Raw genomic sequence first — 25,979 nt, forward strand, 5'->3', positions numbered from 1 at the left:
CCTGTTGATTCTGTGCCTGCTGTTGGAGGCAGAATGGAAAGAACAGGGGCTGTAGCATTGGGCAGCTCTGGAATTCTTCCATTTGTTAGTTGTGTGACTTTGGTCAATGTCACTTAAATGTTGTCTTCTGTCTAACCCAGATCTTAGCTGAGCTGACAGTTTATCCTTTGACATATCAACTCAGTGGACCCTTGTCCTCATGCCCTGTGATTTTCTAAGGACTTATGTTCTCATGGCTGTCCTGGCTCCAGGCCCCTTGGTCTGAGGTTTTGTATTCCTGGCATTTTCCATCCATGTGCATCTTATTTTTACATATACATATGCCCCTCCCCTTTGCACCACACTGATCCTTGATGTTGGACTTGGCCCTTTTCTTTTTCCTCAAAACTTAAACACAACATTTGTATGTGTAGCACATTATGATGAAGGTGTGAGATATTAGCAGAGCTTTGCTCTTAGCCATCCTGTCTGGGAAATTAGTCAATGGTTACCCTTCTCTGCTATTTATCTCTTTACCTTGTTGCTTTCTCTCTCTTTCTCACCTTCTGGCTGCTTCTTCCTTCTTCTCCCACACCCCCAAATGTCTATTCATTTCTTGGGCAGAACAGTTCAGGTCTCTTTTATTGACTTTTTTCCATCCATGACCTCAAGTTCATCTCAGATTCCACTGCCAAACCACCAAGAGGCTGGGAGGCTTTCCCCTGCACAGAGTTCCCTCCTGAACCTGGGGCTAACGGAGGAAGCACTGCCCACCCTTGCAATGTTACTGAGGTTTGCCAACCAGTCTCTCCAGTGGGAGCCCTTGTGCTTTCCCTTTCTCCAGTCTGGTTCCATGGGATGGTGGCTGATCCATGTGTATGGAAACACTTCATAAAATGTGAGCCTGGGTAAGAAAGACCGTATGGTTACCATCATCCCTGTTAACTTTTAATTACAGATGTTATGGGACATCCTCCCTTCTCTTTCAATTTCCCACCCATTGATCCCTAGGATCTCTTTACCTTCACAGCTGCCAGAGCGGAAGTGTGTAGTGGCACCGGGGAGCGGTTCCGAATCTTCCGTGCTGAGAAGACCTACGCTGTCAAGGCAGGAAGGTGGTATTTTGAGTTCGAGGCAGTCACTGCGGGCGACATGAGGGTTGGCTGGAGCAGGCCAGGCTGTCAGCCTGATCAAGAGCTTGGCTCTGACGAACGTGCCTTTGCTTTTGATGGCTTCAAGGTGAGTATACTTTGCTGAGCACCAGACGCTGAAGTTCATAGGCTCCTGATTTTGTAGGCTCCTGTCTCCCAGGGCATGTACGTCTGTGTGTGCCTCCATTGCCGTCACTCCTTTGGGGAGGGCAGCAACATTAGGACTTTCTGGAGCACAAACCCGGAAAAAAAGGCTCCTGGTCCTTGTGATCTCAAAACATTCCCCTCCACCCCCCCCCCCCCAGTGAAATTCAAGAAGTAAAACATTGCTTCTCCATTGTTATCAAAAACATGAATCATCTTTGTCAGAAGTGTTAAAAATGCATATGCTAATTAAAAATGCATACACTTTGATGCAGCAATTCCATAGAAGGAATTTATCCTCAAGCAATAATGGTAGGTGTACGCATTTAATAGCCATGAGAATGCTTAAGACAGTGTTGTTTAAAATCACAAAAAGTTTTCATTTTCTGATTGACTTATTTCGCTCAGCATAACACCCTCCAGTTCCATCCATGTCATTGCAAATGGCAAGATCTCATTCCTTTTGATGGCTGCATAATATTCCATTGTATATATTATTAGTAAATTTTCTTATGGTGGATGGAAGCTGGTCAGGTGCTTGTTCATTATTTACTTAGGCATTATATAAATGTTTAAAAATTATTTTATGTGTAAAAATATTTTAAAATAAAAAATATGTATATATGAATCTGTCTACAGTAGGATAATGATAGCCATTTTTGATTGATAAAATTATATTTTATTCCTTTATCTTATTTTCTTATTTTCTTCATGAATTTGCATTCCTTCTCATATGAAGGGAAAAGTTATTTTTAATTAAAAAAGGAAAATTAGAATAAATAAGCAATCATGAAGAGATTTGACATTTATACATATCTCATGTACTGAGGTATGCATGTGTGAGAAAGCATTTCTAGGCTAGAAGTTAATATTGTGTCTTCTGGAACAACTGACCCACTTTGTTTTGAAACACCACATTTCCTGAACGTGTTTTTTACTTCATATGGAAAATTTAACATCTTTGGATACCTAATTCACTGGAATAGATTTTTAAAAAGTACAATGTATTGTGCTTGGGAATAATCATATTACTGCTTTGCATTGGTGACTCTCCCCCCTTACATACCAATTCACAGTGGAGGCAGTTCTTATGAGGAAAAATGAAAAGATTTATCTGACAAAATAATATAACTAATTTTGTACCCATAAATCAGTGGACTATATTTAGAGATTCAAAAGTCACATTATCAAAACTATGTTTGAGATGTATTTATGTGATTTCACCTATGTATACAAGACATTGTTGGCGTGTGTATTTAATTTTTGACTCATTATTTCAGTAAATATCTTTTAGGTTTGATTTGAAGCTTTTTTGGTTTTAGTATATACTGAAATGTTTCAAGATTCCTGTTCTGTTAATGTATCCGTGCCATTGGTTCCAATGAATGGAATTGTATTTTGAAATAGATGAAAATTAGAATGTCATTTCCAATGATAAGTTCTCAGCTTCATTCTCTACTCACAGTTCTTTGTATTTTGGGAAATAGAGAAAAACAACCCATATCCTGGGAAACATTCATTTTAGTGCAAAAAATTCATTTCTAAAGACTTAGAGGGTTTTGTTTTTTTAATAGAAAGTATGTTGGGTTAGATTTTTAAATTAATTGTTTCTCAAAATCATGAAATAGCATTTGGGTCTTTCCTCAAGATTCAATAACAGACAATGTTAGTATGAGGGATTCAGAATTCCCAGACACCTCCACGTCAGCTGGGGCATCACGCCACACTGATGCGTGCGGTAGGACTCAGTCCTTCCTCCTGCTGTGTTCGCAGAAGGAGCTGCTGTGAGTCATGCCAGCAGTGGTGGGTTGTGGGTGGGTCCTCTTCTCCTGGCTTTTCCTGTGACAAGTGACTCTTCTGTCCCTAGGCCCAGCGGTGGCACCAGGGTAATGAGCACTATGGGCGCTCTTGGCAAGCAGGCGATGTGGTGGGGTGCATGGTTGACATGACAGAGCACACCATGATGTTCACGCTGAATGGCGAAATCCTTCTTGATGATTCGGGCTCAGAACTGGCGTTCAAGGACTTTGATGTTGGTGATGGTAAGTGTTCTGCATTTGGTGTTGCTTTCAGGTCTGCAGCAGGAATGAGCGAGTGTTTGCTCTCATGCTTCATAACCAGCCATCCTTGAGGGTGAACGAGAAGACGAGTTGCAGCTGTAAATTGCAGGGTTGCCATGTGGCTCATTTGATCAGACCCCCTTGAAATTACTTTAGCAGAAATACCACCTCTACTACTTAGCTAGGATTTCAATAAGGTAGAAATGGCTTTTATGCATGTGAATAAGAAAATAAATGGCAGGCAAAAGGATAGTTTTCCACAAACGTGAAATTTTCACTTAGAACTTCCCTGTATAATCAGCCGCTGATGGCTTCTTTCTGTTCATTCATTTCACAAAAACGTAATGAGAACCCACCACAGGCCAGGCCCTCTGCCGGATGCTGAGATGACAGAGATTAATAAAACATTGTCCTATTTTTGTGTAGATTACAGTATGCCCAGGGAAGTCAATACTGGAATGCTTTCTATTTACTAGAGAAACTCTAAATTGAAGAAGCACGACGCAGGGATCTGAGATGACCTTGAGCAAGGTTGTAAAGGGAAGTTGAAAGCCCTTCATGAAACAAATGAAAAATGAAAGAGCATTTATTCATCAGAGCCGCACTTCCAGGAAGGTGGTCACTGGCCACGTGGGGTTATTTGAATTCACATTAGTTGAAATGAAATACTGCTAAAATTGAGTTTCCTAGCGGCACTTGTTCCATTTCAAGTACGTAGTGCCCATCTGTGGCTAATGGTGGCCCTCTTGAACAGCACGGACGGAGAACACTTACAGCATCACAGGAAGTTGTATTCAATGGTGTTGCTCTAGAGCATGAAAACAAGACAGTACAAAAATACAGTACAAAGAATTAGTAAAATATATAAATATCTCATCTTAAAATGAACTAACACATTTTTTTTTCAAAATGGCTTTTGGAGGGGTGCTTGGGTGGCTCAGTTGGTTAAGCGACCAGCTCTTGATTTTGATTGGCTCAGGTCATGGTCTTGGGGTCCATGAAGCCCCACGAGCCCCAGGTACATGTCATTCATGTCGGTTCCTTGCTCAGCAGGGAGTCTGCTTCTCCCCTCTTTATGCCCCTCCCCCTGCTCATGCGTGCTCTCTCTCTCTCTCTCTCTCAAATGGATGAATAAAATCTTAAAAAAAAATCACTGATCCTCAAAAAGTTAGCCCCCTCATTATTTGCATTAAGTTCTATATTCATTCATTCAATAAGCTTGTAAACAGGTATGACCATCATTTCTCAAATGCAGATTTGCAAAAGTGATAGGAATTCTACATTTTTTTAAAAGATTGTATTTATCTGAGAGAGAGAGAGAGCATGAGTAGGGGTGTAGGGGGAGAGGGAGAAGCAGACTCCCCAGTAAGCAGGGAACTTGATATGGGGCTCTATCCCAGGACCCTGAGATCATGACCTGAGCCGAGGGCAGCCACTTAACTGACTGAGCCACCCAGGCACCCCAGAATTCTACATTTTTATAACTTAATTTCTGTTTTGCACACCTGCATCTCTGGGTGGTAAAACTGGCCCTCTACCAACCGATCACCGGTCTCCCTTTCTGTGGGATTGTCTTTATGAGTGTTAATGTATCGGGGGAAGGTGGGAGAGGGGCTTTTTCTGTGGGTTCTGTCTATATTGATAGATGTGACCTGAGCTTTTATTTTTTTAATTGGTTGTTATTTAAAAATTGTTGTATACTGTGCCTTCCTTCATTGGAAGGAAATGACTGTGTGAGTTCTGTTTGCTTAATTTATGCCACGTAGATTCAGAGAATGATGTTAGAATTATAAACAGCGTGGAATGCCCATCCATACTATTTAAGCACATGACAAATGTTAATGCTTGCAGTGCCGTTGCAAAGACCAGTCAGTCACATTGTGGAGGTGAAATAGACTCGGAGCGAGTCTGTCTGGTACAGTCTTATAAACAACGTTTTTGACTTTACACTTCACAGAATTTTTAAGATTTAAAAAAATGACTTGAAACTTATTTTGGTACCTCTATTATAGAGTTAATATAGCATTCTGATGAATTGCCTGAAAATTTTATGGTACATATTGTTGGGCTTTTGTTGGAGATGCTGGGGAGGTATCTTTTTGGTCTCCAAGGCAGGTTATTATTTTCACATAGCCATGATCATTCGCAATTAACTTTATAGAGGCCACTCATAATTCTAAATCTTCTTCCATAAAATGGAGTTTATCCAGGCCTGTGACTTGAAAATGCTTTTTGGAGTGGAATTTTTCATTTCCCTCTCAATTAACTTTACACAGCTTACTGAAAAATAAGAAATTCAATGGGCCTGCTGTGGGTGTAACTAATGGGAGGCCTTGAGACGGGCTCCTTAGTTTCCCCGTCACCGCTGAGTGACAGCCCTCGAGACCACGGGGCACAGGAGAGCAAGTATGAAAAGCCACGGGGTGCGCTGTTGTTGCTAAAGTACCGCAAAGGCTATCCTTGGAGCCAGTCTGCTCGGAGGGACGGAGAAGAGGGATTTGAGCACGTGGAATGCAGCCTCACGCATTCCTCTTCATCAGGACTCACATAGATGTGTATGTAATTCTCCCAGCCCATATGCACTTAACTAATCAGGAGTCATTTCTATCACAAACCATGTTGCCTATAGCGGTTGACATTCTCATACTGTTATCCACAGAGTTCTCATAGCCAGTCAAGCTATGACCCCTGTCCCTTAGCAAGAACCTGAAGGGAGTTCTGACTTAACCTAGTGTATCTTAGTAAAGCCAGAGATGATTATCCCAAATCAAATTTGGGACTAAAGCTTTTTTTTTTTTTTTTTTGAAAGTAATCATTTTTATATGGAGCACTTCTTGATACACTTCCTCAAGAGCCCAGTGGAGGTGATTCTTACCATGTTACGGGGGGGGGGGACAAGAGCAGGGCTATTAGAGATTGGAGATATATATATATCCATTGATCTTACCACATAGTTCTTTTGATTGCTTTAATAACCAGTGTATATATGTTTGAGTTCACTGTCTCTGTAGCAATAAGGAAGAATTATGATGATGGTAAAACATGCCAAATCAAGCATGGCACAGATATAAAGATATGTAGATGTAAGAAGAAGTTAAATATAGAACACTTACAAAATCTTTAGTACTTTAGCAACTACGGTACAGTCCTGTGCTAAGAAATCTGTTGTTGTAAAAAAAAAAAAAAAAGTCTCTTGTAGTAAATTCTTTTTCAAACTTGTGATAGGACAAGAAACAAAATTGGAAGTGATGAGAATTGGAATAAAGGGAACAACAAATCTATCATTATTTGCAGATAATGTAATTATTTGCAGAGAAAACTGTAAAGAATCTATAGACATTACTAGGAATAATTGAAGCATTTAGCAAGTTAGCATGTCCATGCTAGATGCAACCCTGAAACTAAATTAAGGAGAAGATAGCCTTCACAGTAACATCAGGTACTTGCAGTAACTAGTTATCACTCTAACAGAAGGTGTAGAATGCCTTTACAGAGAAAATCATTAAACTTTGTTGAGAGAATAACTTTATTAAGAGATTCATGATATATGGTCAGCTGATCTTTGACAAGGATACCAAGAATACATATGGGAAATGGATAGTCTGTTTAATAACTAGTGTTGGGAAAACTGGATATCCACACATAAAAAAAGCAATTGGACCCTTTATCTAATTTTGGACCATACACAATGTTTTTGTGACTATACAAAAAAATCAAGTCAAAGTGGACTAAAGACTTCATAAGACCTGAAAGTAAAATTACGAGGAGAAACATAGGGGAAAAGCTATTTGACAGTTGCCTTAGCAATGATTTTTTGGATGACACCAAAAGTAGTCAAGAAAAGAAAAAATGGATAAGCAAAGTTACATCAAATTAAAAACCTTTTGCACAAGAAAGGATGCCATCAACACAATGAAAAGGCAACCTGATTGTGGATCACCACATCAAAAACTAATGATGTATTGTATGGTGACTAACATAACATAATAAAATTAAAAAAAAAAAAAAGAAAAGGAAAGGCAACCTGTGGAATGGGAAAAAATATTTGCAAGGCATATATCTGATAAAGGGTAATTTTCAAATTATATTTGCAACTTGTTGGCAAAAACAACAACAAATAACCTATTTAAAAAAAATGGACAAAGGAACTGAATAGATTTTTCTCCAAAGAAGACCTACAAGTGGCCAACAGTTATATGGAAAGGTGCTCAACATCACTAATCACCAGGGAAATGCAAATCAGCACCATAATGAGATATCACTTCACACCTGTCAGATGGCTATGATCAAAAAAAAAAAGAAATAAAGATAGGAAGTGTTGATGAGGGTGTGGAGAAAAGGAAACCCTCATACACTGTTGGTGGGAATGTCAACTGGTACGTTGCAGGATTATTCATAATAAGGAAACAACCTAAGTGTCTTTTTGACAGATGAATGAATAAAGAAATGAGAAATATACATACAATGGAATATTACTCAGCCTTAAAAAGAGAAGTGGATTCTGCCATTTGTGACAACATGGATAGCTGGAGGACATTATACTAAGTGAAATAAGCCAGATACAGAAGGACAAATACTAAGTACTACATGGTACATGTAGATGATGAATCTAAAATAGCCGTAGAAGTAGAGAGTTGAATGGTGGCTGCCAGAGGCTGAGGAAAGGGAGAAATAGAGAAGTATTAATCAAAGGGTACAAATCTTCAGTTATACAGGATGAGTAAGTCCTAGAGAGCTCCTGCCTTTAGTTAACTATAGGCCTGAATTACAGTGCCTAAAATTTTGCAAAGAAGGTAGATGTTAAGTGTTCTTATTTTACAGCCCCCACACACACATTAATAATAATGATGGTGATAAAAATAAGAGGGCAGGGGTAAGCTTTTGGAGATAACTGATACGTTCATGGTGTAGATTGTGATGATTTCATGGGTGTATGCTTATCTCTAAACTCATCAAGTTGTGCACACTAAGTATGCACAGACTTTGATATGTCAATCATAATTTAATGAAATAGTTTTAAAAAGATTTATTACTCAATAAATGAGAGCTCTATTATGTTCAGAGAGAAAACAATAGCTTTAAGATATTAATTCTTCCAAAACTGATGTATAGATTCAATCCAAACATTGTGCTTTGTCCATTAAAGTCTCAAGAAGTTTCTCATGGGGCTTGATATAATGTTTCCAAAAAGTATATAAAAGAGTAAAACACTAAAATCTCTAGATTACTTATGATAAAGAAGAGCAAGGATAGGGTATATGTTCTGTTGTATTTATTTTGAAGGATAAAATAAATAAGGATTTTTTTAAGATTGATTTATTTTAGAGAGAAAGTGCGCGCATGCGTGTGCATGCATGCAGGGGGCTGGAGGGGCAGAGGGAGAGAGAGAGAGAGAGAGAGGATCTTAAGCAGATTCTGTGCTGAGCACAGAGCGGGATGCAGGGTTCGATTTCACGACCCTGAGATCATGGCCTGAGCTGAAACCAAGAGTCGGATCCTTAACCGACTGAGCCACCCAGGCACCCCAATAAGGATTTATTTTAAAGCTATAATCATTAAGAGAGAGTAGTATTCATGCAGAGATAGGCAAATGAATCAATAGGATAAAGTAGAGATGATAGAATAACCCATCATCCCACGTATGGAACCTTATAATATGATGGGTGGCATTGTCAGGGTGGTGGGGAAAGGGAGTTTGGGATAAATGGGATTTGAATGAAAAGATGAGATTGGATTATTTCCTCACACCATATATGTGACAGCCAGCTCCAAATGGACTGAGGTCTTAAATGTCAAAAATAAAACTTTGCAGTTCTTGGTAGGAAATATAGGTAAATCTTTTTAGACGATGGGGTAGGAAACTTTTATTTTAGAGTAGAACAAACAAATGTAAACAAAACCCAGTGACTATAAAAGACTGGTAAATCCATCTACACAAACTTAAGAACTTTCATTTAAAGAACAACCAAAAAAACCTTAAAGGGAATGAAAAAAACAATTTGTTAGTAGGGTCAGGGAACCCAAATGCAATGTAAACAACTGAAAAAAATGTTAGTATTAAGAAAAACATAAAGAACTGAAATCACTAAGAAAAAGGAAGAAAAGCCATGAGTAGACATCTCGTAGAAGAAATTCAGATGGACAATAAACATTTGAGGAACTATTTGTTATAGTTAACGATCAGGGAAATGTAAACCATGATTAGATGCTATTTTAGATCCATTCTGTTGGCAAAAATTTTTTAGAGATTGGGCAATACCAAGCATTGGCTTTCCATAGGACCCCTTTCCATTGCTCTTAGGAGTGCACATGGTGCTCTCACTTAAAAAACAAAACAAAACAAAAAAACCACTTTGACAGTATCTCTGAAAGTTGAATATTTACCTCCCAATGGCCCAGAAATTCTATCCCACTTCCCCAGTGACCTTTCTATATCTTGACAGCAGGAGACATGAACAAGAATGTGCATAGGAACACTGCTTATGGTAGCCAAAGCCAGGAAGCCATCCAATGCACACCTGCAGGAGAGTGGATGAATAAACTGGGAAGCTGCAGAGACAGGTGGAATAGGAATATTTCAAGGAGAGAAGTAAGTCCTGAAAGATAACTATGGTAGGCAAAGACAGTGCCCCAAAAAGATGTCCATGTCCTACTCCCTAAAACCAGTGAATACATTACCTTACATAGCAAAGGGATTTTGCAGATGTGATTAAGATAAGGATCTTGAGTTTGGAAGATTCTCCTGGATTTTCTGGGTGGTTCCAGTGTAATCACAAAGGTCCTTTTAAGAGAGAGGCTGGCTGAGTAATATTCCATTGTATATATGGACCACATCTTCTTTATCCATTCATTGGCTCTTTCCAGAGTTTGGTTATTGCAGACATTGCTGCTATGAACATTGGGTGCATATGGCCCTTCTTTTCACTACATCTGTGTCTTTGGGGTAAATACCCAGGAATGCAATTGCTGGGTCATAGGGTAGCTCTATTTTTAAATTTTTGAGGAACCTCCACGCTGTTTTCCAAAGTGGCTGTACCAACTTGCATTCCCACCAACAGTGTAAGAGGAAAACAATGGATCGTGGATCACCACATCAAAAACTAATGATGTATTGTATGGTGACTAACATAACATAATAAAATTAAAAAAAGAAAGAGAGGCTGGAGTTAGCTGGAGGGGGGCATAACAGAGAGAAAGAGAGATTTGAAGATGCTGGTTCTGAAGGAGTAAGGAGTCAGGGAAGGTAGGAAGCCTCTAGAAGCTGGAAAGGGCAGGGACCAGACTCTTCCCAGAGTCCAGAGTCCCTAGAAGGAACACAAGCCCTGTGGACACCTCGTAGACCAATAAAATCCATTTTGGACTTATGGCCTTCAGAAATACAAGCTAATAAATTGGTTTTGTCTTAAGCCACTAAATTTGTGGTGTTTTGTTACAAAAGCAATAGGAAATGAATACAAGAATCACACAGGATGTTACCATTTTTGTAAAAGTTACATACAACCCAAACTTTCAAAGTATATTTTATTTTATTATTATTTTTAAAGATTTTGTTCATTTATTTGAGAGAGACTCAGAGCCAGAGAGGGAGAGAGAGAGCGCACACACGGAGGGAGAGGGAGAGAGAGAAGCAGGCAGCCAGCTGAGCAGGAAGCCAAATGCGGGACTCGATCCAGGACCCTGAGATCATGACCTGAGCAGAAGGCAGATGCTTAACCGACTGAGCCACCCAGGTGCCCCCAAAGTATATTTTAAAAGTACATATAAAGAAAGTAAGAGAGTGCTGATTTCAGGATTTGGGGCAATGGTTTTTTTCAGGTGGAGGGAGGCAGGGAGATGGGAAAATCAGCATAATACGGTTAGATGTATGCTATCATTAAGGCTCTAGGTTTTCCTTTGGGTGGTGGGTTAGCAAATGCTTACTGCAGTATCTAAAAAGTTCCAACTAAAGAACGAAGCAAAATCAGGTCATGGTGAGAGTGTGTCAGGAACAACAGTTTGTAATTAATCCACCTTCCCCTTCTGTGCACTTGAGATTCTTAAAGAAGAAATAAGATTCATGAGCATGTCTGTAGAGCTTTGGGGAATAATCTAGTAGAGAGGGAGAAATTGATGGTAAAAGTCTGAGAGATGATATTAACGGAAGTTCCTGGTAAGGTGAAGCGGGTGTGATCTCCAGCACAAATAATCAAGATTTTTCCTCTTACAGCAGAGAAAGTAAGGGTCTGGGTATAAGGAATGGTAATGGTCTGTGTCTTATGAGCACAGTGCCTCACGTTTGCAGGTGAGCCTTCCAAGCAAAATGAATGGTGTCGTTTTTCCCACAGTCCCAGATTTCTTTGCTTTTTTCCATCTCCCTCAACTCCCTAATATTTGGTCGTCTTGTGTCCTACCTCTTACCTTGGTGCCTCTTGTTGCTTCCTTCTCTGGAATCCTATCTCTGGGGAGAGGTCTCCCGTCCACGTTCCAACACAGGTCTCCACAGAGAAAACGTTTCTTTTTTTTTTTTGAAAGATTTTATTTATTTATTTGACAGAGAGAGAGATAGCGAGAGCAGGAACACGAGCAGGGGGAGTGGGAGAGGGAGAAGCAGGCTCCCGCTGAGGAGGGAGCCCGATGTGGGACTCAGTCTCACGACCCGGGGATCATGACCTGAGCCGAAGGCAGACGCTTAACAGACTGAGCCACCTAGGCGCCCGAGAAAACTTTTCAAAAGATTCCTGAACAGGAATTCTAATGATGCGTCACCCCTTTGGGGGAGGTTTATCTCACTGAAATTCTGCAGTTTTGGTGAGGTAGTGGGAATGGGGTGTTCCTCCCCTGCCCTCCATTCTTAGGGTCAATCTGAGGCCACCTCAGGGAGGGAAGAGTCCTTCATTGAATGCTCAAAGCTGCTTCAGGCCTCAGGGAGAAATGACATTTTCTTTGGTGAGCTTTTGGGGTGGTGTTATCTCTTGCTTTTTGGTACCATCAGAATGGCAAACTCTCAAAGCCTGAGATTTGGTTTATTAGCCTAGAGAAAAGAAGCCAGGAAGACTAGACAGTGGCTTTTTCTCTAGGTCTCTGGAGAAGCTGAAGGAAATCTTGTGGTTCATGCATGATGTAACTCAGTACCCCGATTTAAAAACAGAATCTTAGTCCCAAATACCAGCTCATAGCTAATGGTACTTTTTATTAGTCCTGTGCCCTCTTCCCTGCCTTATGAGGATAATTTATTACTTAAAAGCCCACTCATAGGGCAAATTTCCATAGATCAAAACTAATTATCGCTAATTTCAATTGGAATAATATGGATGCATCCCTGAGCCTCCCAATTAAACCTCATTTATACTAAAGCATTATCAAATCCCCCTAAAATTATATGAGTAGTAAACATAGTTATACGCTAACTTAAAAGGCATTCCCTCCTTTCTTTGTTCTTTAGTTTGGTTGTTGACCAGCTTTACTCAGTCACTTTCTTAATTGTCACATACTATAAATTTCAGATTCCCTCGCAAAATATAGTTATAAAGAAAAATATAAATGTAAGAAAAGCAAAACAAAATAGCAAAAATAAAGAAAAAAGGAAACAAAGTCAAAGAAACAGTGGTGAAACATGCAAACGGTATGACATTTCCCTGACACACTGATGGTGTACAGAATTTTCTCTAATACATAACTCATGTCCCACACTTACTTGAAAGGAGAACCTATATAATATGAGCCAATTCTTACTACCATGAAGATGAATGCATGTCTTAACTTCTGCTGGGGCTTGCTACCTCCTGAAGCGTTATGAAAAATCAGCTAGGCTTACTTAAAAAAAATAAGAAGAAATGCCTTGTGTGAGTATTAAATGAAATTCTTCCTAGAGTTCAGATTCTTCTGATCCAGGGGTTCCTTCGGGGTTCCATGAGGCCCAGCAAGCATGGCTTCAGAGAAGATGTGTCTGCTGGTGAATACAGCATTCTGAATTCAACCACGTCTCAATCCCATCGGTTATGGCCTGAATTGTACGCCCCACCCAGATTCATATGTTGAAGCCCTAACCCCCTAATGTGAGTGTATTTGGGCCTTTAAAGAAATCATTAAGGTTAGATGAGTTCATAAGGGTCAGGCCCTAATCAGGGATGACTGGTCCTTATAAGAAGATGAAGAGACACCAGGGGTGCCCATGCACAGAGGAAAGGCCATGGGAAGGCAGCCATCCCCAAGCCATGAGAGAGGCTTCCAGAGAAACCAAACCATGGACACCCTGATCTTGGACTTTCTGTCTCCAGAAATGTGAGAAGAAATTTCTGTTGTTTAACTCACCTAGTCTGTGGGATTTTGTTATATGGCAGCCCGAGGAAACTGATAAACTGCCCCCCTGCTAACCGAGCACATGTCCCCTGCTAACCGAGTAGCACTCATGATTTATGTGTGGAGCCTTCTGTCACCAGTGGTTTGAAGAGCTAATCATACCCTTGATTTAAAGCAAGGAAGAGAGTCGTTTAAAATCTTGCCATATGGTGAAAGAATGGTTATTTTGTCTGGAGATTACCTGCTTTTGACAGAGTCGGCTGTAGGTACATTATCTTGTGTTGTGTAAAGGCCTCATCACTCTGGAGCTTTTTCAGCCTCCTCAGCTCTTCTGTAAGTAAAGATCAGCCCAGGGCCCTCAGGTTCTACATCTGTAATGATTATAATCAAATCCAGAACTGATGCTTATGATGCTCTATCTGCCACCTGGAAGGACAGCGAGCAAGACTGAATTCCCGGGGCTTAGACCGCATGGAATTCCTTTCCACGGGAGCAAAAAAACAGAAGAATATTGTTGTAATTAAAGTAATGGCGTAGCTTTAGGCTGAAAAGCTCTCTAAGGAAAAAGGGAAGCATAACCTTCCATTACTGATTTTATCATGCTGCCTTTAAAAAAGAAAGAAGGAAACAAACAAGAGCATGGAGGCAGACTAACATATTCTTTTTATGCTGGTTGAAATATTGCAACAGTTTAACCACTTCGTGGATACAGATTTAGAAGGTTTTCAACATGACATAAAGTTAAGAGTAGCAGAAGGACGGACAGTCCCAGATCCCCGCCTTCCAGCTCACCCAGGACATCTGTCCTTCCTGTCACAAGTGTCACTGCGAAACCTGCCATTGATACAGACTCAGATGCACGTCTGTATCCCACCTGGGACAGTCGCTTATTAAGGATATCCCTAATTAAAAATGAGCACTTGCTGAGAGAAGAAGTCAAGACTGAGTCACTGCAGTGGGGCCATCCAAACAGCTGCAAAATTGTGTTGGGACACTGGATATTTTGAGTGACGATAAAGGCAGTTAGTTATAAAGTGGTAGACAAATTCTAGAGTCTGAAAATTTGGGAACTGGCATGATCCGTTTCGTAGTTTCGTCTAGAATCAGAAAAGAGAGATTCTGGAAATTCTTTGGACTTCTCCAGGAATAAAACTCTTAAATGTGTATGACTTTAACAAATGAGGGGAACTTTTATTTTGATTATTTGGAGTTAAATTTCAGATGATCTGGTTTCTGTCTTTTGAGTTCACGTGTATATTTTCTACACATGTTATTTGGGGAAATTCATTGTGAATTGATCGATGAGTTCAGTGAAAACCAAACCCTGCTTAGCTTAAACTGACCGGTTAATTGACATTTACATTGTGTATGTTGATGAAAAGAGGACACTTAATAGTATTCAGCAGCAAAAATAAAATTGCCTACTGATCTTGATTATCTGAAGTGAACCCAGAGCCAGGAGGAAAGTATAGGGATGTCCCTATTTGTGCCAAAATTGGTAATACAAAGTCTTTGCACTAAAGATACACTTGAAACATAATAAATTCCAAAAGTTCTTACTCAGTGTATTTGTTAAGTCATTTTCTAAGCCAAAGTGGAATAGAAGCAGCAGATTTCATGTCTGAAGTCCTGGGTTCTAGGCCCAATTCTGAAAGTAATAATTCTTGTATGGCTTTGGGCAAATAGCCTCTCTGTTTTTATTTCCTTAAAATAAAAAGCTCTAACTGGAGATGATCTCTTTATGCCCCTTCCAGTTCTAAAGATCCCAGAAGTCTAAGGCAGGTATGTCTTATTTCTGTTTTATCCTCCTTCTTGCATTCTTGATTCAAAGTCTTGCTTCCTATTTAACCAGCTACAGGACCTTAGACAAATGATTTAACATCTTATTTGTTTCCTCATCTTGAAAAATGAGGTTAATAATTTATAATGGCAAAGTGCCTATATATTATCTGACACATACTAAGCCACTATTAAGTGTTATTCTTCCTTCTGATCAAATAATTCAAATGTACATTTTAGTCTAATACTGCCCATTTTTACTGCTTCCGGCCATTTGGTTTGGGTTATAAATGTGGATTCGTATCTGCAGTTCAGAAATTTCGAAGTCTGAAACCGTATGTTCTTACAACAAGCTGGTATGCTTGTGATCTGCTTTATCTTCTTTCATTTTAGCCCCCGCCACAGATTTCACGCCCGCATCACACCCCCACATCCTGTGACTGCCAATTCCTTTGCTGGACTTGCACGCTTGTCGCACACCCCTCTGCTCCGGAACAGGGAGGCTCATCAACGGAGAAAGTTAAAATTTGCTGAAGCCATCTGTCTTTTGTTGGAGGAAGCAGTTTAACCATACGTTGTAGCTACTGTTTTAACAGATTTACAAATGGCTAGGGTGGGTCTGGCTCAGTCCCAAGAAACCAATTGGACTCATGTGTACTAAATTTAAGATCCACTGCCAGGAAGAAAACTTCCCTTAGCTAGCACCAGGCTTTGTTATTTGCAGGGTGTCAGTTCAGGTAACTAGAATGGAAGATGGAGAACGCAAAGCACAGGAAGGTAGGACCAAAATTTTACTTATGCCGAGGTATGTGCTTGAATTTGTGGAAATCTGTTTTCTCGTGTTGGGAGTATTTGTGTGTTCAGCTTATTTTGAACTAATAAAGAGTGGAACCTCAGTTATCCTGTTTTGCTATGGGCAGTTATTAAGAGTGTCATTTATCAACCCATCTTGTTTAATTTATGGCAAACATTCAGTAAGTCTTGAAAGCATTTATCATTTCCTGACATTATATTTTATATATGTATATATAACTGTGTTTATTACCTTAGTATGCCTACCCAAAGGTGAGCTCCAGAAAGGGACTCTTTTCCATTCTGTTCACAGCTGTATCTCCAGCCAAGAACAGTGCTTGGCACATGGTAGGTGTTCATTAAATACTTACTGAATGGCGGGACCTGATACTGTATGGAGACAATGTTGAATAGTAACTTACAGCAGGGGTCGGCATACCAAGCCCTGAAGCAGATCCAGCTTGCCACCTGTGTTTGTAAATAAAGTTGTATTGGAATATGGTCACATTCATTTAATTATATGGTCCCTTTTGCACTTCAACTCAGGTTTGAGTAGTTTTGCCCGACTGTATGGCCCACGAAACCTAAAATCTCTCCTCTCTGGTTATGTGTGGCCCTGACTTAAAGCATGGACCTTAGGATCTGGCAGGCCTGGGTTTCTTCTCTGGCCAGTTAGTTGTGAGCAAGTCATTTAAGCTAAAAGGTTTGTTGCCTTGTCAGGAAAGTGATAATAATGATTCCTATCTCAACCGATGGTTGTTAACGTTCAGTGAGAGGAGCATCAGATAAAAACACTCAGGGACCATTCGCTACTACTAGGGAGCCTCGTGTGACGGGCATGTCATCCATTGTCTGCACCTTTATTTGCTAGGCACTTTGCCACGTACTGGCCAAATGCAAGTGCCTGAGGCCTGGCCCTTCTGTCATGTGACTGAAAAGCACCTGTTGTTTCCCTCCACACTCTTCCCTGATGTCATGGCCATCCGTTTGCTCCTGCTGTGCATACGCTAATTTAAAAACATGCAATTTTTAGAAATACTGGTTGTCTTATTATCACAGAAGTTTTAGGAAAACTGCATCTTCAGGGGCGCCTGGTTGGTTCAGTTGGTTAAGTGCCTGACTCTTGATTTCGCCTCGGGTCATGATCTCAGGGTCTTGAGATGGAGCTTTTCATCCGGCTCCTTGCTGGACATAGAGCCTGCTTAAGATTCTCTCTCTCCCTCCACCCCTCCCCACCTCCCACAGCTAGCACTCTCTCTCTTTCTCCTCCCCTCTACAAACAAAACAAAACAGATAAAACTGCATCTTCAGAAGTCACAGTATGATTTAACTTTTATTAAGTTCTTCATCTAAATTAAAGAGAGAAAAAAAACCATGTGCCAGTTTCTACATATGGATATACTTTCATGAATACATTCCTTGAAAGGGACCTAAAACAGGAAAAGCAGTAAAAATACCATGTATAAGTGTGTATCTGCTGTAAACTAATGAAAAATTACATCTATTTATTTATCAAGAAGTAATAAATTCTGGTTGAATATTTGGAAAATACAAAGGAGTATAATGAAAATGGCTAAAAACTGTAGAGGTTCCCTTTATCCAGAAAGAAATTTGACTTCAATGTATTTTTCTTCCATTTAAAGCATGGAGATGTAAAAATAATTTTCTCCAGCTACCTTTTTACCTTAATATTATAAATGTTGTTCCACAATATAAAAACATTTTAAACTTAACTTTTGATTTTTTTAACCACCTTTATATTTTGAGAAATAACCTTTCAGAAAAGTGCAAGAATAGTGCAGTGAACACCTGTTTACTCTTAGCTGGAATCACCACTTGTTTTTATTTTGTTATATTGGTTTCTCTCTGCCTGCAGTTACATTCTGATGAGTCCTAAACATGATTTTTAATGCCCGCACATACTCAGTTTTGTGCATATATCATAATTGTCCATTTCTTTTATTGTGGATATTTACTTTTACCTCCCCCCCCCAATTTTTAAATTTTGTTCACTGAGCATCCATGTTTTGAGCACTATCCACAGAGGATTTCATTTTTAAAACTGTAATCCTGTGGGGTAGATGTTACAGAAGAAAGGATTAAAGCTTAGAGAATCTAAGGACTTTGTCAAAGGTCAAATAGCTGAGATTTGGTGGAAGGAGATTTTCATGCAGGTCTCTCAGATGCGAAGCTCTGTGTTCTTAGTCATTTCGTAGGACCTACGCCCATCTGCCCTCTCAGATGATAACTCCTCTGACAACCTGCCTGAATTTCATCGCTCTCCCCTTCCTCTGCTCTTAGCACCCCATCTCCGGAGATGGCTCAGGAGGTAGAACTTCTTTGCCTGTCTTCCCACCTCAGTAGACTGTGAGAACCTTTGGGCTGATGTCTGTGTGTTAGTCAACTATTATTCCCAGTTTCCGGCCACGGCAGCAGCTCCTAAGTATTTTTTGCATAAGGAAGTGGTTGAAAGTGTCTTAATGCATATTACTAAATTTCTCTTCATAATTCCTGTACTAACTCAATTTTATTGGCAAGATTTCTGGTACTGAACGCACTGCACACCCAGCAGCGTAGAGAGCTTGAGCTTCAAGAGGCTGAACTTGTTTGACTATTTTTTTATACCCACACTACTCTTACATGTTTCTCTATGAGAAAGATGTAGGTATACTCCGGTTCTCCAATTTATTCAATGAATACTTTATTTTTTACAAAGGCTATCACTTGTTTTCATAGTAAAATACATATTCAGTGAAGACAGTTTGTGAAATTGAGAAGCAGAAAAAGAAAGAACAAAGAGTTTTAAAAAATCCCACCATTCTGTAACTGTTTTTTTCATTCTGTAACTTTTTTTTTCATTGTCACTTTTTTAATTAAAAAAAATTTCTAATGCTTTCCCAGGTTTAAAAATAAATCATATGCTGTATCTTTCTTTCATAAAATATTTATTATGAATATTTTTTCTATATATTAATGAACCTTTGAAAACCAGATTCAAAGACTAAATAGTATTACATCTCAAGGAAAAAAAACATACATTTATTGTGCAATCAATATTCTCTGATCATAAATGCAGCCATAGCGAACAGTTTGGGACTTGAATCTTTGTGGGCAACCCAAGTTACTTTTTTTTTTTTAAATCAAAATATCTCAACATACAGAAAAATTCAGGTATTAGTATAAAAAACACCCAAAGATCTATACAGGGATTTATAGCTTCACTTATAGGGTAGGGATTCCTTCTACACGTAAAGTGACTGGCAAGAAATAAGTCTTTACAATCTGAGATGTTTCTATCTTGGTATCCCCTAGTTTATGTCAAATGGGTGTTCGATTTGCCAGTTTGTGCAAATGTGGCTCAAGCTGTCTCAGGTCTATTGTATTTATCCAGTCCTTTCCTTCGATTCCTTTGGGGACACTTATTTCAAACAATTTCCCTTGACTGATGCTTCAAGAGCTGTCACAGCTGCAGACACAGCTGTGGGTTTTAGTTTTAACTAGAAACTCATCATCCACGCTTCCTTGCACACAGCTGGGTGTGTTCTTGCTTCCTGGTCGGTAACACTATTCTACAACCATTTATTTGCATATATAGTGTGATGAATACAAACCGAGTGAGATCGTTATGAATTATAGGATGCAGTTTTTACTGTCTCATGCTATTTTGAGGGTTATATATTGCTTTTATTGCCACTAATTTCAACAAGGGAAGAAGTATAAATCATAATGGTAGACAGACAATTGCTAGTTTTTTTCTTAGGATCCACTGCTTTTTTGATCGGTAAATTAGATCCTCTGCTCTGTAGTCTGTTTTCCAATACTGACCTTGTTTATTGTACTGACTACTTGAATTTCTGTGTGAAATATTCTAGAAGGAAATGAAGAGTACATAAACATCCCTCCATATACCCTCCACACTGAAAAATTTCATCTCAGCCCCTTGCTAAAGACAATTGATTCCAAAGAATTCAAAGAAACAATGAACGGAATTAATGTACTTTCCCCTTTTTATTCAGTAGTGGAAAGATTTACTAAACCTGCCACACATTAGATTAGCTGATGAAGTATTTTGATATTTGCCCCTACTGCATATAGCTATTGCTTTTGATTTAGTTTCTTGTTTACTTTTAACTTACACTTTGATTTCATATCTTAATTATTTAGGTCAGATGTGAATTGCCTTACTTAATCTGTAATGGCAGTGACATCAAAGGGAAAGGGACAGATGGGAGGAGTTTCAGTGGGATTTTAGCAACTACTTCTGAATATTTATTTATTTATATATTTTTTTTTACGTGTTTTCTACACTTAGTTCTAGTGTACCCCAGATAAAGGCACAATTTTCCTCAAAACTCAAAAGCAGCTATAAGTGAATGAAAACTTTTAAAAATGTTGCCTTTAATCTTTTTTCCTTGAGTTATATGTGAAGAAATCTGTGTCTCAGGCTGTGCTCAGTACTTGCATGTTTCAAATGCTTGTTCTAGATTGAAGAGCAACCCACTTTGGCATTTACTTTTCTTACCTTCCCTCTATGGGGGGGTCCCATGCATTCCTGAGCTAAGAGGCTGTGGGTTGAGGAGATCCTTCTATTATTGTCCACCCTAAGATCCCTGGAGGACTGGGGGTTGCTGAGCACTTATCTCTTTTTACAGAAGTCCAGGGTGAAAGAAGGGTCTTAATCTAGGGGGCCACATTTAGTAAATTATGATCAAACTCTGGTTTTCTGACCCTTACATTTAATACTTAGCATCAGTGGTCTGTTTTCTCCAAATATTGTTTTACCTTATGCCACCGTCTCTCCCAAAGACAGGAGTAATGGAGCAGTGCTTTTGGAAATTCCATACAAACAGGCTGTCATACGAATGATACTGAACATTTGATTATTTTTTTTCTTCCCAGGATTCATTCCTGCCTGTAGCCTTGGAGTGGCTCAAGTGGGCAGGATGAACTTTGGAAAGGATGTCAGCACCTTGAAATATTTCACCATCTGTGGCTTACAAGAGGGCTATGAGCCGTTTGCTGTTAACACAAACAGGGATATTACCATGTGGCTAAGCAAGAGGCTTCCTCAGTTTCTCCAGGTCCCATCAAATCATGAGCATATCGAGGTTTGCTTTTTCTTTAAAATTCAGACCATTGTCGGAGGGGGAGATGAACCATGAGAGACGATGGACTCTGAAAAACAAACTGAGGGTTCTAGAGGGGAGGGGGTTGGTAGGATGGGTTAGCCTGGTGATGGGTATTAAAGAGGGCACGTTCTGCATGGAGCACTGGGTGTTATGCACAAACAATGAATCATGGAACACTACATCAAAAACTAATGATGTAATGTATGGTGATTAACATAACATAATAATAAAAAAAAATTCAGACCATGGCCAAAAACAAGGGATGAATGTCTTTATGCATGGGAATTCCCCCTTGGACAATTATTGCCACTTACTTAAAAAGGTGGCCCTAAAGTGCTACATAGTAGTGGAATCTGAGCACAGCATTAGATTCTGATGTTAAGTATTTTATGAGTACCTGATTAGACTGATTAACAATAATCAATTCTCTTTTTATATAGTCAACACCAGGCTCAATAGGAATAAATATAATTGTAACATGGACTTCCCAAACTGTCCTTGGAATCAGAAGCAGAGCTATGAGTCTGTAACACAGGACTCCCTGTGTTTAATCTTGTCATTTGCAAAATTATGCCACGCGTGGCCGTGTTCAGGGTTTGAAAGATGTGATGTCTGTTAGCGATCTTTAGAATCAGGAGGTCGACGGTGTTGATTCACATCTGAGCTCTCGCTTCTTCATTTGCTAGGTAACCAGAATAGACGGCACCATAGACAGTTCTCCGTGTTTGAAGGTGACTCAGAAGTCCTTTGGTTCTCAGAAGAGCAGCACCGATATCATGTTCTATCGCCTGAGCATGCCTATCGAGTGTGCAGAAGTCTTCTCCAAGACGGTGGCAGGAGGACTCCCAGGTGCCGGCCTCTTTGGGCCCAAGAATGATCTTGAGGACTATGATGCAGATTCTGACTTTGAGGTTCTAATGAAGACCGCTCATGGCCATCTGGTGCCAGATCGAGTTGACAAAGACAAGGAAGCCACAAAACCAGAATTCAATAACCACAAAGATTATGCTCAGGAAAAGCCCTCTCGTCTGAAACAAAGGTCATTGATCCATGCAACATGATTTTAAATGTGTAGTTATTATGTGGGGAGGGGTATACAGGAGAGAGCAAGGGATTTCCCAGTGTCCACTTCTTCTTCCTCCTCCTCTACGTATAAAGGATTCAACAGGGGACAAGAAAGCAACCTGTTTGCCATCTCGTTTGTTACCACAGACATAATCTATCCCAAGAGTTACTTATTTAAGGCACTTCTTTATTGTGGTAAGAAACGCATAACAAAATTTGCCATTTTAGCCATTTTTTTTAAGCATACAGTTGAGTAGCGTGAAATAGATTCACATTGCTGTGAGACAGGTCTCCAGAAGTTTTTCATCCTGCAAAATTGAAACTCTGTACCCATTAAACAACTCTCCTTTTCCACCTCCTCGCCAGCCTGTGGTCATCACTGTTCCACTTTTTATTTCTATGAATCTGACCACTTTATGAAGTGGAATCATACTGTTGTTTTTTTTTTTTTTTCTTCTGTGTGCGATTGACTTAACTCAGTGTGATGTCCTCAAGGTTCATCCATGTTGCTGCATGTGTCAGAACTTCCTTCCTTTATAAGGCTGAATATTACCCCATTGAGTACAGACACATTTTGTTTATCCATCCATCCATTGATGGACTTTGGATTGAGTCTACCTCTTGGCTGTTGCAAATAGTGCTGATAGGAACATGCATGTGTGAATATATTTTCAAGGCCCTACTTCAAATTATTCTGGATATACACCCAGAAGTGGACTTGCTGTTAGTTCTGTTTTTAAGTTTTTGAGGAACCTTCATACTATTTTCCATAGCAGTTGCACCATTTTATATTCCCGCCAACAGTGCACAAGGGTTCCAATTTCTGCACATCCTTAGCAACCCCTGTTACTTTCCGATTTTTTGATAATGGCCATCCTAATGGCTGTGAAGTGACATCTCTGCGGTGGTTTTGATTTGCATTTCCCTGATGATTAATGGTGTTGAATATCTTTTCATGTGCTTATAGGCCATTTGTGGATCATCTTTGGAGAAATGTCTTTTCAGGTTCTTTGCCTCCCTTTTTTTTATTGGGTTATTTGCTTCTTTGTTGTTGAGTTATAGGAGTTCTTTATATATTCTGGATATTAACCCCTTATCAGATACATAATTTATAAGTATTTTCTCCTAAGAGTTAGTTTTTTCAAAAAATTTTTTATTGTTATGTTAATCACCATACATTACATCATTAGTTTTTGATGTAGTGTTCCATGATTCATTGTTTGTGTATAACACCCAGTGCTCCATGCAGAACGTGCCCTCCTAAGAGTTAGTTTTTAAGATGTTTATGTTCTTGGTTGAAACTTAGAGAGTATTCTAGAGTATACTCTCTTCAGTAGTATGTTTTTATAGACAAGAAGGCAAGTTATTTTAGCATCCTTTTTTGCACTAAATCCTAATTTCTCAACCTCAGCGTGATCAGTGCTCTGGGTCAGATAATTATTTGATATGAGCGTCTGCCCTGTTAATTGAAGGATATTTAGTAGCATCCCTGGCCTCCACCCACTTAGATGTCAGTGGCACACACCCCCAGCTGCATCAACCAGAAATGTCTCCAGATAGTACCAGATGTCCTCTGGGGAGCAAAATCACCCTTATTTTGAACCACTCTACTAACATGATTATATGCTCATGTTCCAGTGAGGCAGAACATTTTAATGTTGCTTATTCTTAGTCCGGTAATATATTTCAGATTTTTGCTTAGAAGAACAAAGCCAGATTACAGCACGAGCCATTCTGCAAGACTCACTGAAGATGTCCTTGCAGATGATCGGGATGATTACGATTACTTGATGCAAACGTCCACGGTATGAGGTTGCAGCTTTTGTCACTTACTCCTCTTTGTCACTTATTATGTGTTGCATTTCAAAGAGTTCATTTTCATTCATCCTATTTAGTCAGCTTATTTTAAAATAATTATTTGCTTATATTTTTGGGGCCAAAATTTTGAAAAGCATAGGTATATTCTGATGTATATTATGTACTAAGAGAACTATTTTAGGCAAAATATCCTCATGGTGTGCTTAATCCTGATTTTGCTATCCCATTTCTTGGAAAAATTTTGATTTCCACTTAATTTTTCAAAGTGCATATGATTTCCTTCATCTTAGTGATATGTCTAAAGGAAGATGATTTAAAATACTTTGTTGGAGGTCACATTTTGCCATCTGCCATTTACCATTTTCAAAACAACTTTTCCTAAAATGCCAAATGGGAAAAAATATATAGTTCTACCCCTCGTAGAGTGTCCCCATGTTTGAGCTAGATTTTCACTTATTACTTCTGAACTATTTCAAAGTGATTTTAAGGTGTCAAAATATTATGTTATTGGTAGGAAAGGTGAAGCATATTCAAAGAGGTGGGTGACAGGCATAAAAACTCAGCATTGATTAGTATGCTTCTGTAAACTTAATATGAAACTTAACCTGCCTACATGGATTATTTTTCTACATAAGCGTACTATATACGTACACATACATTTGTATGTATGTTATGGATGTACATAAAACATACATACTTACGAGTATAAAAAGCCTCAAATCACTTAGAATGTTTGCTCTGATAAAATCTTTTCTCTTTTTCCCATTATTTGTGATTTAATTTCCCTTCGCTCTGTTTTCAGACCTACCTCACAGTGTCAGTTCTTTGTACCTATAACATTTGAATTAGGCCAAATGATTTTAAACAACGAAATACAGTCTTAGGGAGTTCAAAGACATTGCATATCAAAGTTTTGTTTCTTCTTACTTTGCCAACACTTGGTTTTACTGTCTTGACAGTACTATTACTCAGTGAGAATCTTTCCTGGCCAAGAACCTACTAACGTCTGGGTAGGCTGGATTACATCAGATTTCCATCAATATGATACAGGCTTTGACTTGGACAGAGTTCGTACAGTAACCGTTACTCTAGGAGACGAAAAGGGAAAAGTGCATGAAAGGTCGGTTTTTCTCAATTTTCTTTTTACATGAATGATATCTGATGAAAATGTTGATAAACCTAGGTGTTTTTTTCCACCCCCACCTTGGATTTCATGTCCAGGATAATATTGTATTTATAGGAACAATATCATCAAACCATTAATGTCAGTTCCTTTTTGTTACTCCTACAAACCAGTAAGGAATCTGAATATATTAAAAGTGAAAAACATTATAGAAGTAAGAGCAGTGCATCCTTTTTGGGTAAAAATTGTATATTCCTTCAGGTGACACTGTGTGACTAACAGTTTGGGTTACCTGTCCTTAGCCTTTGTTTTAGGGATTAGGGATGGGTGAATGTGAGATCTCTGTGGTCTGAAATGTGTCTTGGGAACTGTTTATGTGGTGGGGAGAAAAAAATGAAGAGAATATGGGCTAGTAGTTGAGATCAGGTGGACGCATTTGAACTCAGACTGAGGAGTAGTGGGTTCTTTCCTCAGCTTTGCCATTGACTCGCTGTGTGGCTTTGGGTAAGTCACTTACACTTTCTGTGCCATCCTTTTTCATTTGTAAGACAAAACCAAACTCAAACCAAACCTTCAAAAAAGTGAAGAAGGCTATCTTCCTTGCAGAATAAGACAAGAGAAGATCTGACCATTTGCATCTACCTTTTGTGCCCATGCATCC

General features: G+C 39.2%; 1 protein-coding gene across 3 annotated transcripts in view; it reads left to right on the forward strand.

The window, feature by feature from the left end:
• The window catches only part of RYR2 (ryanodine receptor 2), a 731,966-nt gene that overhangs the window by 472,817 nt on the left and 233,170 nt on the right, over positions 1-25,979 (forward strand). For all 3 annotated transcript variants that reach the window (XM_078077755.1, XM_078077754.1, XM_078077753.1), the window contains 6 exons: positions 1,010-1,218; positions 3,142-3,316; positions 21,083-21,291; positions 21,999-22,351; positions 24,068-24,182; positions 25,155-25,315. In XM_078077755.1, coding sequence (XP_077933881.1) covers positions 1,010-1,218; positions 3,142-3,316; positions 21,083-21,291; positions 21,999-22,351; positions 24,068-24,182; positions 25,155-25,315 — 1,222 coding nt within the window. The remainder of the gene's footprint in view (positions 1-1,009; positions 1,219-3,141; positions 3,317-21,082; positions 21,292-21,998; positions 22,352-24,067; positions 24,183-25,154; positions 25,316-25,979) is intronic.

Source organism: Halichoerus grypus, chromosome 7 (genome assembly GCF_964656455.1).
Source record: "Halichoerus grypus chromosome 7, mHalGry1.hap1.1, whole genome shotgun sequence".
NCBI classification, from domain to species: Eukaryota; Metazoa; Chordata; class Mammalia; order Carnivora; family Phocidae; genus Halichoerus; species Halichoerus grypus.